Source organism: Henckelia pumila, chromosome 4 (genome assembly GCF_033568475.1).
Source record: "Henckelia pumila isolate YLH828 chromosome 4, ASM3356847v2, whole genome shotgun sequence".
NCBI classification, from domain to species: domain Eukaryota; kingdom Viridiplantae; phylum Streptophyta; class Magnoliopsida; order Lamiales; family Gesneriaceae; genus Henckelia; species Henckelia pumila.
In genome coordinates this window covers 11,947,344-11,965,732 of record NC_133123.1, presented here as the reverse complement: position 1 = coordinate 11,965,732, position 18,389 = coordinate 11,947,344, and the positions used below count along the sequence as shown (strand labels likewise).

Here is an 18,389-nt window from a genome sequence, read left to right as displayed (position 1 = left end):
CCTTCTATTTATAGATAACGATCGGAGCTTCCGATCCCTAGTTCGGAACTATTGAACGCACTTCGGAACTTCCGATCGTGCTTTCGAAATCCCTCCATCAAACGTGTATCTCTGATTGGACAACACATCTGCCGACAGTAGTTCGGAACTACCGATCTCTAGTTCGGAACTTCCGAACTCTCTCAAGTCCAATCATCCAATCAAAACTCATACCTTATCTGACTGTCACAAGATCAGAACTTTCGATCTCTGGTTCGGAACTTCCGAACCACTCGAATATTTTGATCACCAACATCAGCTTCTGAACCCGTTCGGTGCTTCAAAACTACTATTCAAGACTACCAAACTGTCCCAGTACTTGAATTTCTAGAATCCATTTTAAATTGTTTTGAGTCCGATTATTAACTCCGTAATGTAGTTTAATTAATGAATTAACTTAATTAATAGTCGGGCTACTACAATTTGAGTGAGTAATTTGAAGTTGGGATAAATGGGTTACGTAAAACCACGCTCCAACTACAAGGCTTGAAGACTGATACGAAATTTTTCCGCTCTGTGCATCAAAATTTTAAATCATCGGGCCAAGCACTCATGGCAGAGTTAAGATTTTGGTTTAGTGTAGGCAACAAAATACTATAATTAATAAAGCTAAAAAAGATATTGGTTAATAAACAATTAAAAATAATGTGTCATATAGTTCGAACATAAGCTACGCTTAGCTAGTAGCACATGCTATAATTAATGGAAAAACATTGGAACAATGACAAAAAATATCGCCTATAGAATCCGATATCAAAACAAAATCTGATAGAAAATATAAAATCTATATTCGAAAAATAAGAATGGTATCATTCCCGATTGCAAAAAGGGCAAAAAAATTTTAAACAATTGAATAATCAATGACATAAAAAGAAAAATTGAACTTAAAATTTTGTAAAATTCCAAACTTTGTAGAGAATGTGGAACATGAAACAATAATTAATATGAATTTAAATGATTGTTAATCAAAGTGTATGTCGTTCGTAACTCTGAAAACACTATACAAAAGGTTAAAAAATTTATACCTATATTATAATTACACGTAAAATTTGATCCTAAAATTTCGGGGTAAAAATTATAAAATGAAAAAAAAATATTGTTTTTTTTTTGTCCAATATAGACATCTAAACATGTAATAATAACAGATAAAAAAATTAAAATTTTGGGTATAAAAACTATATGTATATATATGTATTATATATCTATATCTATCTAATAATAAAATCTAAAAATATGAATAAATGGGCAAAGTTTTACAATTGTGAATTGACAACTTTGTTCTTCTATTCCACATTTTATGTAGGTTACATAAATATATATAGGGATATAAAATTAATAGTCTCATTTTAACTAGGGCATAAAAGTAAATATATATTCTATATATTAAATATAATACATTTATGTTATATATATTTATGACTATAACTTAGTTGCAATTAGTGGGTAGGTTGACCTATTGCATAACTACTACTATATTTAGTCTTTCATTTGTCATTTGATGATAATTAATAAAAAAAGATTTCGAGGAATTACTTTAAAATATTTTATCTTTTTAATTCTTAATTTATATATTTTTAGTGTAATAATTAGGTATCAATGTATTTTATATGAACATCTATGATAATGAAGAATTAACTTATCTATTATCTATTATTATCTATCTAAAAGTGTGAATAAAAAAATAAAATTTTAATGAAAAAAAATTTCGATCACTTATTCTTAACATTTTATCTTTTTAATTTTTAATTTATATATTTTTAGTGTAAATAAAAAAACAAAATTTTAATGAAAAAAGATTTCGATATATGACTTACTTTTAAACATTTTTATCTTTTTTATTTTTCATTTGTATATTTTTAGTGTGATCAAGTATCAATGTATTTTATATGAACATCTATGGGGAAAAAAAAAAGAATTAACTTATCTATTATATATTATTACTTATCTAAAAATATGAATAATATTCATTTTACAAGACTGAAAATATAAATTCACCATTAACATGTCACAAAGTGAAAAAATTGATCGTTATATTATTTGAGTTGATTTCATAATTAATAATTCAATTTTATATGATTTTTATTATGAGGCCTGAAAATCTCACTAAATATAATTATAAAAAATAATAAATATATATTATAAAAACAATGTGTCAACACGTGTCCGTGTTGTTTACTAGTATATATATATATACACATATATATCTTTTTTTTTTTTTGCCCATTGACTTTGCCAGTGCAAGCACACGGGATTCAAAGGAAACCGGTGGTGACATACGCCTCTCAATGTTACTCTCCAAATTCCCTCGTCTGATAAAAAAAATGATGTTCGCTCCCATTAATTGAAGTTTCCGACTCCGTCCTCTGAAGCCATGGATCCCAAGACATGAAATTTCTGATAAGACATGAAATCTTGGGATCGATTCTCACGGGTTGTTAGATGGGAATTCCCCTTCTCATTTGTATTTTTTAAAAAAAAAAATCGAATTATGGGCAAATCCCTTGACTTGGGCTGGCATTTTGTACGAACCCAGTCTTAATTTCATGTACCACATATTAATATAACGCATGATCAATCAAAATACGTGAAATCGTGGCATAACGAAGAACAGAAAAATTTGGGATGATAATAGCCATGTATATTATATAATATAATATATATAGTTAACTGAAATTACACCATTTAAAACAAAATTATGATCCACTTCCAATACACAAGCTCTGAACACAAAGGACCCCTCTTTTAATACTCCATGAACATACACCACCTCCTTGCTTGCCATTATTCATACCACTTCTTGTACCAAATCCGGGTCAGCTGCCGATGGATTTTTTTGCAATATTATGGGCGCAAAAAGTGCTATGAGTAATGGGTTTTTTCTTAAACAGGATACGAAATCTGCCTTGCTAACTCTCCCATCTTTGTCCAGATCGAACAAACTAAAAAGGCTATGACCCTGCAAACCTCAAAGCGAATTAGTGCAAGAACAAATAGGAAGGAACACGAGAATGTGTCCTCGATGCAGCCTCGAGTATCCTATAAGAACTAGGCAATATAAGACGAATCTATCTGTTTTGCCATAAACACGGGATTAAAGACTAAAACTTGTAAATCACAAAACTTCACAGTTTGTTTTGCCATAAACTCCAAGACGAAATGTTATCAAGTTTAGACGAATAACTATTCATGAGCAATCAATTTCAGTCATTCTAGCAAAACCTTGCGGGGAAGATTAATTATGCCTTCTGATATTACGGGCCTCACCTTAACAGGTATTATGCAGAAAAAGTCTATTGATTCAACTAAACAGAATTATGATATGGATTATTCAGAAGGAACGGGAATTTGTTTTGTTCATTACATCACTCACCTCATCGTGGTTCAAGTTTGGAATTGCAAGTGAAACTGCATCTTGAAACTGCCATAGAACGATAAGGTATCGTGAGACTAAAAGGTATAAGGCAATCACGAGCCAGGGTTTATGGGAACAAACCTCAGGCTTCAAAATGTAGTTCTTTCCATCTCTTTCAATTTTAGTAAATCCAAGTTCGCAAGCATGCCAGAACAGTGGCTGCTTCAAGACATGGGCTGAACCGAGCAAGAACTGAAATAACAAATCTCCAACTGTGAAACATTCTGGAATCTTCTAACGCCAACTTTATAGTTTAAAAGACATTATGTTAGTTTCAATTCAGTTCAGCCAAAAGGCTCGAGGAATATGTTCAAGGACCAAACATGTATCACTAGACAAAAAACCAAGGTTCTGAAAAGCGCGAAGCAGCTGATCAAACTTCAAATTTTACAAGTTTGAACGAGTTTAGTACGAGATTAAGCGTGAAAATGTGTTTTTTACTTTTTACAATGATTTTAATTATGTCAAATCAATAAGTGGATTAAAGAAGATATAAACATACAAAATATATGAATTAATGTATACATTTTAAAAAGACATTTTACTCTCAAAAGTAACCATTAAAGAACATTTAGGTGTCTAATGGTCTATTTGTTTAATTAATATCTAAAATTTAAAAGTTAATTTGTATTAAAAAAAAAAAAGAAACAAAAATCACCTTTAAAAATTCAAAAAATAAAATACAATTTAACTTAAAATTTTCGCGATTTTTTCGTGCTTAATGTGGTGGTCAACCTTGAGTTGAGCGCAATTTCCATGCCTTCCCGATTCGAAGCTTTTTCTTCACGCTTCACACTTAATTCGTTACTTTAAAAACGGTAAAAAACTATAGCTAGTGTTAACAATGCAGCTCAACATTGCTGCACTTGACTAAAGACGAACATGTCATTCAAACAAGACATTGGAGCACATTTTAAAGGTACAAACACCAGAACATACATAAACAAGTGGAAATTTACCTGTTTGAACCCGACTTTCCCTGTCTTCTGCACATCAATGAATTCAAACATCTGCAATACAGTAATATTACTCGCATTGGTAGAAGGAACAAAACAAGAAATACATTGCCACTTTCAAAATTGAAAACTCATGCTGCTGGCTTTAGTGAGAACCTTTAGCTAAACTCTTACAGATGGCAAGTGACTTTTTCAAAGTAAATTCAGCACGTACGGGAAATAATCTACGAACCATGAATTACAATGGTATTCACTACTTGGTAACTAGTAACTACAGAATCTTAACTGAAATTGTCATATTAACATATAACCTCGCTTAATTCTCAAGTAAAGAATCAGATCATCACCTTTTCAGAAAGACTGCAAGGCTTCAGTTTCATAACTCTGAGGAAGTCATGGAATTCAACATGTCCACTAAAAAATCAAGGAGAAGAGTATTTCAAGTAATAGCCAAATAAAATCAATCTGTAATACCTTGGATCTATTTTCCACAATATATGTACATATGTGAGTGTGAGTGTGAGTGTGAGTGTGAGTGTGAGTGTGAGTGAGTGTGTGTGTGTGTGTGTGTGTGTGTCTATGTATATATATATACACCTTGGATCTGGATTCATAGGCAGAAATGTCTCTAAAAATTCCACGGCTTCCAAAGCTCTTAGATGAAGTGTCTGGAAACAAATGTCACCCCATGAATCCCCTCAGCAGTTAGTTATATCAGAAAAAAGAAAAATGGAATTTCACCAGCAGTTTGGATAAGGCAGGACTTCGAAGTACGTTCATTAACAACAAATTCTTAGATTCAGAATAAAATATTTTATTTTCAAGCATCATATAAGCAGGACGCCTTATGAAGTCAGAAGACAAGTTATGGCTGGCATCACATGTAAACAGCCAAACATTTTTGTCCAGGTGAACTAAAATATGGCTGTAAAAGACGAATTGATCTGTTTAGAATTCTCTGTCATACTAGAATGAAGCAAGACTAACTTACCGTTTCCACCCATGCCATTTCTACCATATATAGAGATGGATTCTCCTGGAAAAAGGAAATGCTTGCATTAACATCTATATTTAGAAAACCAAGAAAAAAACAGGCTAGCAAATGGTCATGCATAGTACCTTGAACAACACTACCGTTTATTTGGTTTGGCATGAAGCACACAACAAAAAAAATTGAAAAGCGCTAGGGAATGAATGTTTATTCTTTAACACATAATAACCTATATCAATATAAAATAGAGCCACAACTGGATTTCTATTTTTTTTAAACAAGCAGCAGGCTAATTTTTATTCTGTAACACATAATAACCTATATCAATATAAAAATAGAGCTACAACTGGATTTCTATTTTTTTTAAACAAGCAGCAGGCTAATTTTTATTCTGTAACACATAATAACCTATATCAATATAAAAATAGAGCTACAACTGGATTTCTATTTAACTAAAACCTGCTTCAATTCTGCTGCCTTCGAAAAAAGCATCACGTCACCATATGAGTGTGATGTCTGCACTACATTGAGAGCTCTTGCGATGGCATGACCAGTCTGCATTCAATCTCACATATTATGTAAGCATGGCAAAAAAATTATTGAGTAGAATAGTAAAGTTGAAAGAAGTATGAATTTGCAATATTTGTAAAGGTCCAAGAATGAAACTGGACAGAGTGGTAAATTTTTTAATTTAGAAAGGACTCACACTCTGAGAAAAATGCATAGCATTTTCCTTCCGATTTTCAAGAGGTGACACTAGTGGAAGATACTCAACCTACAATAATAATTTCAAAAATGATGAAACCGCATAAGAATAGCATGCAGCATTACAGGTATCAGTTTAACAAGCCCTATAAATGTCGATGGATCAATCGAATCTAAAAGCTCTCTCTTGTGTCTTTTAGCAGATATGTCACACCCCAATTAAATATTAGTTTCTTCTCCACTTTGTTATCGTACAAGTAGTTTCATAGATGCTCAGGGCAAATTTGGATACATAAACACTTGGAATATAAAAGTGAGAAAAAACCCAAAAAAAAAAAAAAAACTTTCTGATTGTTTTAAAGAGAAGCGGAGGCAGATAACTAAAAGCTGCATTTTTTCATTTTCCACTTTTACATTTTTATGCCTTTCTGAAGAAACCAGATTTTGTTTCACAGAGTCTCAACACAGGAAATTTGCAACGAAGCTCAGCATGTAAGTGTACAAAAATCCAGAACAGCCCCACCTCGTATATAGCATATCTCATATTGTATAAGAAGTTTGAATAAATGAAGAGGGTACAGAGGGACACTCTTCAAGCATACCTCCATGAAATTGTGGAACTGCGTAAACATTCTGAACATTAATTTTGCAAGAGTAATATTTCCCCTGAACAAAAATGAAACATCTTGTTCATGAATGGACTGTGAGAAACAAGACACAACCAGAGAATGATACTGCAAAAGGACAAGGAATAGTAATACCAGGACTGATCAAAGTGTACATGGGGATAACGGACTACGACTGGTTGCACAGTAAAACCCGGGATGAATGCACCAAGTTGGAAGGAAATTAGAGCTCTTCCACTGGTGGTTGTTCCCTCAGGAAATAAAAGCAGCCGAGGAAATCGATTGCTAGAAGCTTTTCTCTGTATTCAAGTCCTAGAAAGCATATTTCTGTATCAAATAGATTATATATTGATACATTTAAAACTCTTAAACTTGTCATTGGAATATTAAATATTGAACATTGACAAAACCAGGCGGGCCATTAGCTCATAGTTTTTTCAACTACTAATTTAGAGTTGATAACAACATTTATGGAAATTAATACAGATGCTTCCACCTTTATTTCATTTACAGCAAGCTTCCGGGAGGATCTTGAAAATCTATCAACATATATCACCTACAGTATAATAAGATGCACCAAGATGATATTGTTACATTCAAATATGAATTATTCAGAGTTAAATTGCAGTTGATTGTAAAATTTTGATCTGAAAATTTTCTGGCATCCATCACAGACCTTCCCAGCCTTCAATAAGAACATACAAGGCCAATGAAAATTGTAACTAAAAGGAAAAAAATGCATACAGGTTGTCAGGGAACTTAATATTACCTGCATCGCTCTGATGATGGTTCCAACAAAAGGCATGGAATCATGCGATTCAGAGGATACTATGGTCGGAAATAATTCATAGAAAAAGAAAATCGGGTCAATATATGATACATGATTAGATACAACTATAGGAGCTATCTCCCTTGGAGCAGGTTTTCCTCTTCTTTTTATCCAATGATAGCTGCAGAAACAATGCAGAAGGAAGAAATTTAAATTTCTAACATAGACTACAGAAATGAAAGTCAACAAAGAAAACCAGAAACGTATTGCTGTAAATATAAATCAAATGTAATCTGATTCATTGTATTCTGTTAGAGCCGTAGATCTAATGGAACTCCTAGTTTGACTAGGTAGGTCATAGAGTTCTATGTACACAAGGAGTTGGTCAGTTGTAATTCAAGTTTTAAAAATATAATAAATTTTTTCTCCTTCTCTGCGCATAATCAACTTTCATGGTATCAGAGACCAGGTTCTGTCAATAACCTGATAACTCCTCAAAAACAATGATGAAAATGGTGTTTTCCAGCGAATCCAAATCCACAGATTCAGAGTCTATGACAGCCTCCATCTCTACAAACCCAACTGCTGACTCTGCGACCCTAAAAATTACGAGTCCAAACTTAAAGGCAACAATTTCCTTCAATGGTCTTGCTCTGTACATATTGTGATTCGAGGAAAAGGGAAGGTTGGATTTCTTGATGGTGCTGTCCTGAAGGCGAAGGTCGAAGATCCAAATTACCAAAATTGGGATATCCAAAACTCCATGGTTATGATATGGCTTATTCACTCCATGGATGAAAGTATTGGAGATTCTTACCTATTTTAAAATCCCACGGTAAAGGAAATTTGGGATGCTGTAGCCTTGGCATACTCCAATCTCAAAGATTCATCTCAAGTATTTGAGCTACGCAACACGATAAGGGATTCAAACAATGTGACACGACTGTCACTCAATTATTCAACATACTCCAAAAACTTTGGCAGGAAGTTGATGCATTTAATCGAGTGGAATGCAAAAACCCTGATGATGCAATTCCTTACAAAAAAATGGTGGCTCGAGAACTAGTTTACAATTTTTTAGCAGGCTTGAATCATGAACTCGATGAAGTAAGGAGGAGAATACTTGGCCAAAACACGTACCAACCATGGATGAAGTATCTGCTAAATTCCGAAGAGAAAAGAGCCAAAAGAGGGTGATGCTCCTTAATTCACCGACCCTCACTGAAAACTCAGCCCTTGTAGCCCGCAAACAAGACATCCGCGATGACTATCAAACTAAAAATAGGAAGCCTTGGTGTGGCAAATGCCAAAGATACTATCATACAGAGGCTACTTATTGGAAGATACATGGAAAACCAGCAAATTGGGTGCCGAATAGATTTAAAGACCGAAAAGGAAAGAATCAACCTGTTATCTACAATTCTGGTGCAGAGAATAAAGCCTCAACCACCATACTTACAAAGGAACAAATCGAGTAGTTATGCCAACTTCTCTCTGGTACAGCATCTTCCAGCTCAAAATTAGAAAACAAAGGTACCACACTTGCAGCATAAAGTGATCCAACTATCAACGGTGAGTCTTCGATGATTTATTTTGGAGCATCGAATCACATGGCAAGTAACAAAAAATTGTTCAAATCATACACCCCAAGTCCCGGCAATCATAAAATAAAAATTGCAGATGAGTCGTTTACTGTTGTGGGCTTGTGGCAGGCATAGGCACAATTCGAATTGATCCTTAATTTTCTCTCAAGGATGTACTTCACATGCCTCGATTAAAATGCAATTTACTTTCTATCAGTAAGATCACTAAGATTCAGACTGTCTCATTAACTTTTGTCCATTTGAGCAGAATTCTTGATTGAACCAGGATTCAAATTTGAGCCTAAATTGACCTTCCTACTCCAATTCCAGATATAATTACTTTTAATGCTTTTCTGGTCATCTATCTCTTCAAAAATGAACCACTAAACATAAGCACCCACGAAGATGGCTTATCATCAGACCACCAATGTCAACAATTTTACATTTAAAATTTCACTTTTTCTATCCATAATTTGTCTTAATCTATTTGCTTAGGAGTTAGGACTACCTACAAGCAGAACATAATTTATTAAAGAATATTGTGTTTATCATCGTACAACTAAAACTAGCAAAAACCGACCGGAATAGGTCATTTAAGCCATAAAATTGCTTCCTAAATCAAATTTACTTTTTCTAAAAATGTACATAGATAAACCAGAAAGTATGCAGCTCATCGCATAAGCAAGCAACAAGAGTCCCATTGATAATTACATAAATGCTAAATTATACCAAAGCAAGAAATTTCCACACGAAAGCAAGAAAGTCGACAAATCCAATCTATGGTTGTGACCTTTGTCATCCTTCGGCAATTTATAATTATGTATATTGGTGTCCTTCCACTATAGTTATTTGAAATTTGAACTTCAAATAGGAAGGCCAACTATGCAGGAAAAAAAATTAGAAGGGGTTTTAAAATAGACAATTAAGACTTTAAAAAGTGAACTTATGAGGTCATTCCTCAAAATTCTCCGGGAGTACACGTTGCAAAACCACAAATTGCTATATGCTCTAACAAACTCTTTTGATCAGATCAAATCTTCCGAACCAAAAAATTTCCGTTTTTGGGAAAAAGACGATAAAAAAAAGACGAATATATCATCCAAAATTCGCAATTAAATTCCCCAGACATACAGTTACCACAAGTTGGAATCTTCCGAGAACTTAAACTCGAAAGAAAGAAAGAAAGATACCCAAAAGAGAATAGGATTGCGCGAGCAGAAAAACGGGTGACCCACATAAGCCGACACCGCCACTTAGGCATGGGATTCTGCTTATCCTTCCACCCCTGCAGCGCCAAACGTGTGGCCACGTATCCCACCGTCAAACACAGCCCGAACAAGATAAGCCGTACAGCCGCAACAGGCAAGCATATCACGATCTTCACCCACTCGTAAAAACCCTCGATGTTTGGTGTTTGGTTCCGAAACGGGTCGACCGTTCTGGACTCGGGAACTTCGTAATCCTGATTTGCACCGATAAAAGCAAACGGGTTTTGGCGCGTTTCGTCAAGCGGCTGAAATGCAACTGGAGAAGGGGATTGCTGCGGGTCGTGGACGTCGAGGATGACGTGGGGTTGGTGATCGGACGGCTGGGGGAGGAGAGGAGTGGAAAGAGAATGGTCCGCTGCCGCCATTGATGATGTCAGGTAGAAGAAAAGCAGGTCTAGCGAATGGAACACAGACAGTGGGGCGGTAAAGCCGTGGAGACATGTACGTGCGTGTTATATATTGTGTCGGCATCAGAATATAATGTTATCTTTCTTTAATTATTTATTTGTAGAAAATCATAAATTTATTATAATAACATTTAATAATATTGATTTCTATAATATAATATTCAGTGGCTATCGTGATGAGTTCATAAAAATGTTATAATATAAAAATAATAAATGAATAATATATTAATTATGATTATAATCGATTGTAGGAACCTGATTTAGAACTGAGATGTAACAAGAATGTAAAATTCTTTCTCGCATCAAATCAAAAATAATTAATCGATTGGGCATTTAGAGGGTGTTCGAATTGGTAAATAGATGAGCATTTGGTGATTGGATATTCGATTTCACCGCAACACTTTTTCGGACGAATCTGTCTCATAAAATTTGTCCAAAACTGTTTTTTTTTTACGACTTATAATCTGATTATTTTTTTCAAAAAAACATGGAAAGAAAAAACTTTTTTTTTCTGATACTTGACTTAAATCTTAATAAAGTGTATTCTTTTTTGAAAAACAAGCAAATATGATGAATTAATTTGTAAATAATATATATATATATATATATATATATATATATATATATAAATACACCTGAATTATTATTATGACTAGTTTGAATTCAAACAAGAGTTAATGTTTGTTTAATGGTTGGGACCTTCCTGACGATGAATAGATTGAAATAAATGTTGATTCATAAAGGATAACAAATGGAGTGCTAGGCAGCACGCCACATTGCCTCCCAAAAATATTCAACACTCCTGCGCCATAAACGTGTTTCTCTACTATTTCTCAGTGTTTACAGATACCCAAAAAAAAACCCAAAAAAAAACAGTAATTGATTAAAAATAATATTGCTTACAAGTTTTATGGAAACATCTAGAGATGTCCATGGGTTCGGATCGTATCCGGACCCGACATGGACCCGCGCCCATGTAAGGAGGGTTTGGATCCACTAAATGGGTTTTGGGACGGATATGGAATCTATTTTTCAAGATTCGAGAGGGTATGAGACGGATAATGGGTCCTATAATACCCGTCCCATATATAATACAAACATAAAAATACTTAGGCCATCTCCAACCACAAAAACCATTTTGGTGCAAGTTTTGCACTAAAATAGTGTAATTTCTGCACCAAATACAACATTCATGTCCAACCCATTTACATCAAATCTTGCACCAAAAAAAATATTCTCGAAATATTCCTTTTATTTTTCATATATTAATTATTATTATTCTATATTTTAAATAAATAGATATTAAATTAATATAGATTAAATTAAAAGAATTATTATAATACTTTTTTTATTAATATTTAATTATTAAAACAACAAATTAATATTAAATTATTATTTATAATTTAAAAAACAAATAAAATATAAAAAAAGTCATTATTATTTGAAAAACAAATAAATACAACAATTAAAAAAATAATAAAATAATTAAAAAATATAAAAAAAATAATAAGGTGGCGCAGCCCCTTTTCCTGCGCCATATTTGGCGCAGGAGTACTTGGGGCGCTATTTTGGGCGTTGGAGCTCCACTTTGCACCAAAATGGTGCAAAAATGCACCATTTTGGTGCTCAGTTGGAGATGCTCTTATAGGTTTTTGTTCTTCAAATATTCTTTCTAGCCTCTCCCTTCCATCAGCGCCGTAATCATCTCTCCCACTTTTATCTTTTAATTTAATTCCTAAAAAAATCTTCTTAAATTTTTCACGTTTTTAATTAAACTACCGTTGGTCACTGACTGTCTACCCTTCCGACTGCTGCCTAACCTCCGACCACCACCTACTTCCATTGCTATAATACAAGTTTCTATTATGTATAACAAGTTTCATATTCAAATTTTAATTGATAAGTATTTTAAGATTCTATTTTGCATATTATACTCAAAATCTCAATTTTAAAATTTTATTTTTTCCTTTCCACCACCACAAACGACCATATCTGTTTTTCATTTTAAGAAATTTGTGGGTCCCGTGGATCTCACGAGTCCAACCCCGCTCATTTCAAATTTGGGGTGGGGTCAAACCCGCCCCATTGACGTCTAGAAACATCAAACACGCAGTACAAGTCAGTTGATGAGATTATGTTCTGTACATTCTCAAAAAATATATAATTTATCTTCATCCTCTTAAAAATTTTCAGATACCAACCAACTTCATCCACTTCACCACTCTTCTAGCTCTGCCATTGCAATTTCTACACCTTTCAAAAGCTCTGTCAGCAAGCTGTTGCTTCTAGTGGTCGAAGATTTCCCCGATTACTCCGAAATAGGGAGGGGAGGTTGTGTTTGTTCTATTCGCGTGTACAAGGTGAAGATCACTCGTTACCAGAATCACTGGAATCAAAATCTGTTCGGTCTTGATAGGCAACAGTGCTCTCATTTCCATCATTGCTGCTTGTTAAATTGTCATCTGAATCATCAAACAACTCCCTAGCACTGAGAAAATAACCACCCTGTGCGGGTTTATAATCTTTTCCCCTCCATATCACAATCTGCTCCTTGTCAAATGTAACCAGAATGCAAGGAACTAAATCCTGTGCAAACAAATATAAGTAGTCACATTGTTGAACCCAAGAGATGATTGGTATGGATTATATTTTAAGGGTACCGGTTTATAATGTGTAGGTTTGCTATCTAGATAAGAAAGATTGCAAAATGCAGAAAGAAACCATAAAAAGAGGAAACTAGAAATCAATAAGATGATGTAGCTGATAGTTTTTTCCATTCATTTAAAGTTTCAAGAAATTCAGCTCTGGGTGCCCCCTTCACAAGTATCTCTAGAAGGAGCTACCAGCATCGGTAAAAAAAAATTTTGAGTACCAGGGAGAGTGTATAACGACAACAAACTTGAATTGAGAGTGAAGAATTACCCTAAGTTTGAGTCCGATTTTCTTGTAGTCACTTGTAGGTAGGCCTTTACAGTCTATACGAACCAGCTCATCGGCAAGAAAAGCGTCCCGGACCATGGGGACAAGATTACCATAATAGCCATTTTTAGCTGCAATAATTGTTTACAAGTCAGGAAAAGATATATACAATTAGTGGCCAAGTAACTCGTACAATTAAGTGATTTACCAAGCCTAGTCAAGGCAGGGACAGATAATCCTCTTTTCCTCATCCCCTTAGTTTCCTCGATACTCAGGCCATCAATAGTAGTTTTGATAAGCCTCGGATATACTGGCTCTTGAGGTTTCCATAACATTAATGGAACAACGGGCTTCGTCTGAAGCTTGTAATGCCTACCTCTGTACAATACAAGTTGACCACCATGCCTATGAATGATCTTACCAAATGTTTTATCCTGGAAAATAAATAAAATGCATTATAACCATACATGATGAAAACATACTTACAAAGCAAAAAGAGCTTACATTGATAAAAGCATACTTGAAGATTTTACCACCAACAAAAAATGGGGAATATAAAACTTTTGTTGAAGTTGGATCATAGAACAAAATTGTGGTAATAAAGGAAATTTGACACCTCATCAGACTTGCTGATTCAATGATTCACCAAAAACCAAGGTAACCAAGAAAAAAAATCACCTTAAAAGGACAGAGCCATGACCAAAAGTCGCTTAAAAGAAGAAAATACCTCCAACTGCAAGCATATATTTTTCATGTCAACAGTTGGAACTCCCATACACTTTATCCTGACAGCCTCCGTGCGTTTCCAGTGATTATGAATATCACTCAACATGTTGTGTGTTAGACCATCTCTCCCTAGAATGAAGACATAAATAAAAGCACAATGAAATTCAAAGACAAAAATCCGAGCCACTCAATTGTTGTCTTAAAGATGTGCAAAAACACATTATCTACAAAAGTTGTTGCTTTCGGAATATCCAAATGTTAAACTTCATTAAATATTTGACTGTAGTAAGTACATTTATAAAGGTAGCAGGAAGCTCAGAGCATCCTCATTATAAAACACAGATCCAAGCAAACTGAATTCAACCGACAGTCGATCTATCCAACAACCTCCAAGTAGTCCATTAGAATTTCCTTGCTTTTCAAGAATTACAAGCTCAAACTAAATGTCAGCATAGACAAGCTGTCGAAACGATAATTCCAACGACAATAATGATACACAACAATGCACCTACAGAGACAATACGAGATTAATAAGCTTTTTACGGCACACGAGTAGTCCCATAAAAAATGATGGCAGACAACCAATCTTTTACAAATATGGCTTCCTACCAGATCAAGATTGTACTGTAGTTGAATTTTTCCAACAAGAAAGCAACATCAACGGTAACTACCAAGTAAACCATTGAAAGTATGAATCTTGACAAAGACCAATACCATTGCTTCAAAAAAAGATTTCGAAGAGCTATCAACATTTCATCGAGAACAAAAAAATCAACTCCAAAACAATAAAATTCACCTAAATTAATTTGCCTTTTCATTTTATGCCTTTGAAATCTCTCCACAAGAGCTTTCCTTTCAGCATTACTTAAAGGTTCTCCCTGAATTCTCTCTCTCATCCCTCTCCTCTTCTCCTCCAACTCATCGTTTTTGTCTAAAGACCCCTCTCTGGGATCGATAGCTGGGGCACAAACCCCGGTCCATACCCGGTCCAAACGACCCGGACCGAAAGGAGAGTACTTGGGCTCCCTAAGCCCGATGGGCCGGATTTTTGAATTGCTCTCCGTGTAGCTGAAACGAAAGTCGAATGGGAGCCCAGAACGGGCCGGAGATTCGGTCGGTTCAAGGGAGGAGGGCGGACGATATGGGGCTTTGGAGGGCCTTGAGTTTGGGGTATTGGATTCGCGTTGAACAGGGGTTTTAGTAGGGGTTTGTGGGTTTAGCGAGGGAGGAGAAACGAAGTTGTATTTTGAGCGAAGTTTCGAAGAGGAGGCGGAAGCAGTTGTAGAGAAACAGTGGTGGCGAGAGATCGCCGGCAGAGGCTTACGGCGGGAGAACCGGCTGAGAAACGTTAACATTTTCTTGTCATACTGATTTGCTTTCGCAAGGGAACTTGGAATTTCACAGCAAATGTAATTAAGGTAGCAAAAAATGTAGTATTTTTTAAAAAAAACTTAGTCAAATTTGTTTTCTAAAAATAAAAAAAATTAAATTGTCTTTAGCATTAACTATTTTGTAAAAATAAAATAAAAAGAACGGTTCTCTTTTTTTCTCCCCGAAATTTATGAAAGTGTTACTTTCTTTAGCCAAAGTAATTAGTGTGGGAAAATGTTATTTTTGAGGTTTAAATAATTTAATTCAAGAATATTTTGTTTTCTTGCTTTTGCGATATCAATCGATATTGATTTAACCAAACTCGTGCTTAACAAATCCAGGTGAAAAAGAATTAAAGAATTGGTATTGATGTTACATTCTGAATCCAGCATAGTTACTACATATATATTTAAGAAACATTTAGTGTGAAAGATTAGACGTTGATTGATTGCACATTTTTATGTTATTCAATATTTGACCCAAGTTTTATAAAAGATTAGAGTTATGTATTATTATTTTATTCAAATATATTGAATATTATCCGCATATTATATGTCTTTCATCATATCATTCACGAGTTAAGCGATACCTTATAGAACAAATCATATAAATAAGTTTTGTCATTGATTAAGATTTTTTTTTTGAACATGAACGATAATTCATCATAGAATGATAAATAAAGTTGATAAAGTTTTAGTTGTATTAACTCATTTAAAACCTCTGTTTGTAAAATAGCTAGCACTTAAAAGTTCATAATATAGCCTTGCATTATTTAAAATTTCTAAAATTCCCACATTCTATTTATTGATAATAACTCAAATTTTCTTTCTTAAAAAAAAGATAATAACTCAATTTTAATAAAATTAGTCCGTGACTAAAGTCCATCAAAACTAAAGTCAACTCTATAGAGCTCAAGCTAATGTAAAAGGGTTCATTTATTTCGAACACATATAGGGCCCAAAACCTTTAAAAAGTACTAATTTATTTCAAACCATACAAAAGGACTCATTTATTTCAAGCTCAATAAGAGGCATACGAACTTTATTTCAAGCCCAATAAGAGGTATACGATTAATATTTGGTAATTTAATAAATAATAATAAAAAATTTATTATATTGATAATGATAAATTGATAATGGGGCCGGGATAGCTATCATTAGTATTCTTATCGTTTATCATTATTTTTATTTGTATCGATTTCGCATCAAGTATTATTATATTAAATTGAAAACAAAAAAAAAGGAAGAAAAGAAAGTTTGACTCTGCACTAAGGAAGTAAGGATCCCATATTGCAAAATGAGAATTGGTCATACTTCATTGATTTGTTTAAAAAAATAAAAATTATAAACGTGAACGTATCTTTTAGATGTTATTTGGTACGTGTGATGGGATAATCGAATTATTAATAACTGGAATGATTAATTGTTGGATACATAAATTTTTTTAAAGTGTGTGATAAATAATATTGAGTTTGGAGTAATTCTTATAATCGGGATAAAATTGTTGTAAATAAATAATGGACAAAAATATCCTTTTTTAAAATATTTTTTTTTCTTTTTTTCACTACCGATTAACACAAGGGCTAGTTAAAAAACTAGACCAAGTCAAACTTATATTTTGGTCAAATAGCCCTTTAAATTTTTAATGTAATAAATGACTCTCTTTATAAAAATGTGATATTTTAAAGACAGAATTGTCCTTTAATTATTTTTAAGTTATATTATCAGATGTTGAATAGGATTTTATGTCTGATTCACTTGATTCATCGAGATAATAAATATTTTCATTATCTGATGAAAATTTGATTGTTTCGACTGGATAGAATCCAATAGTATATAATTCTTTTAAAAGTTTAACTTTATTTTTTTTTTCGTTACGTTTTGGACATTCATTTGCGTAATGTCCTTCTTCATTGCACAACCAACATGTGCAATTCTTTCCTTTACCCTTTGGGAAAGGTGGTTTTTTGTTATCAAACTTTTTATAAAATTTTCTTCTATAAGATTTTCTGAAAAAATTCTTTTTAAATTTCTTTTTCTTATAAGGAATAAATTTCCTATTAAATGATTTATAAGGTTTTTTAATTTTATTATGTTTATGCCGTTTTAAATGTTTGTGTGGCATGTTTGTTCTACATCCATATTCTTTTACTGTGAATTCCATTTTATCATAACAAAGTTTATTGTTTTGTTTGTAAGATTTGGATATTCTTTTATTTAATGTTACTTCATGACATTTCTTTGTTATAACATCTTTAATAAATTTAATAGTTCCTCCTAGTGTTTTGGCATAAACGCTAGTTAAAAATTCATATTTACTATTTATTGGTATATTAGGTATTTTATTAAAGATACTTAATTTATAATGTTCTTTTTTATCAGCATCTATTAACTAATAATAGTTTGTTTCGTAATCGCAAATAAATTCTTCTAAGTAACATAAATTGCATAATTTAATATTATCTAGAATAAAAATTGCTTTATTTTGTTCTATGTTCTTAGCTACTAAATTAGCATCATTATTTGATACTCCTAAAAATTCTTGATACAAGGCATCAACGAATAATTCAAAATATCGATGTCCTATCATTCATTGTGGTAGATTAGTAATTACTAGG

At 33.2% G+C, this 18,389-nt stretch overlaps 2 protein-coding genes across 2 annotated transcripts; both read right to left on the bottom strand.

Annotated features, from left to right (window-relative positions):
- Positions 1 to 2,678: 2,678 nt before the first annotated feature.
- LOC140863503 (lysophospholipid acyltransferase LPEAT2-like) lies at positions 2,679 to 10,795 on the bottom strand. The gene is made up of 14 exons (XM_073266969.1): positions 10,272 to 10,795; positions 7,499 to 7,679; positions 7,226 to 7,285; positions 6,865 to 7,028; positions 6,706 to 6,769; positions 6,105 to 6,173; positions 5,858 to 5,953; positions 5,399 to 5,443; positions 5,005 to 5,075; positions 4,755 to 4,821; positions 4,411 to 4,461; positions 3,533 to 3,643; positions 3,410 to 3,457; positions 2,679 to 2,995 (listed from the first exon to the last, which is right to left on the bottom strand). Exons 1-14 carry the CDS (start codon positions 10,712 to 10,714, stop codon positions 2,825 to 2,827), a joined length of 1,641 nt encoding a protein of 546 aa, XP_073123070.1. The 5' UTR covers positions 10,715 to 10,795; the 3' UTR covers positions 2,679 to 2,824.
- Positions 10,796 to 12,792: 1,997 nt separating this feature from the next.
- LOC140865695 (CRS2-associated factor 1, mitochondrial) lies at positions 12,793 to 15,791 on the bottom strand. Its single transcript, XM_073270415.1, has 5 exons — positions 15,198 to 15,791; positions 14,403 to 14,530; positions 13,884 to 14,109; positions 13,679 to 13,806; positions 12,793 to 13,342 (listed from the first exon to the last, which is right to left on the bottom strand). The coding sequence occupies exons 1-5, from the start codon at positions 15,754 to 15,756 to the stop codon at positions 13,124 to 13,126; spliced, it is 1,260 nt and encodes a 419-aa protein (XP_073126516.1). The 5' UTR covers positions 15,757 to 15,791; the 3' UTR covers positions 12,793 to 13,123.
- Positions 15,792 to 18,389: the final 2,598 nt, after the last annotated feature.

Excerpts from the sequence above, each read along its gene's own strand:
- LOC140863503 (XM_073266969.1), bottom strand. The coding sequence starts at position 10,714 with ATGGCGGCAGCGGACCATTCTCTTTCCACTCCTCTCCTCCCCCAGCCG. Across the intron at positions 4,822-5,004 it reads CCTATGAATCCAGATCCAAG|TGGACATGTTGAATTCCATG; the intron begins GTGTATATATAT and ends TTGATTTTTTAG. Across the intron at positions 3,644-4,410 it reads GGAAAGTCGGGTTCAAACAG|TTCTTGCTCGGTTCAGCCCA; the intron begins GTAAATTTCCAC and ends TTGTTATTTCAG.
- LOC140865695 (XM_073270415.1), bottom strand. The coding sequence starts at position 15,756 with ATGTTAACGTTTCTCAGCCGGTTCTCCCGCCGTAAGCCTCTGCCGGCG. Across the intron at positions 14,110-14,402 it reads ATATATGCTTGCAGTTGGAG|GATAAAACATTTGGTAAGAT; the intron begins GTATTTTCTTCT and ends TTTATTTTCCAG. Across the intron at positions 13,343-13,678 it reads AAATCGGACTCAAACTTAGG|GATTTAGTTCCTTGCATTCT; the intron begins GTAATTCTTCAC and ends TTGTTTGCACAG.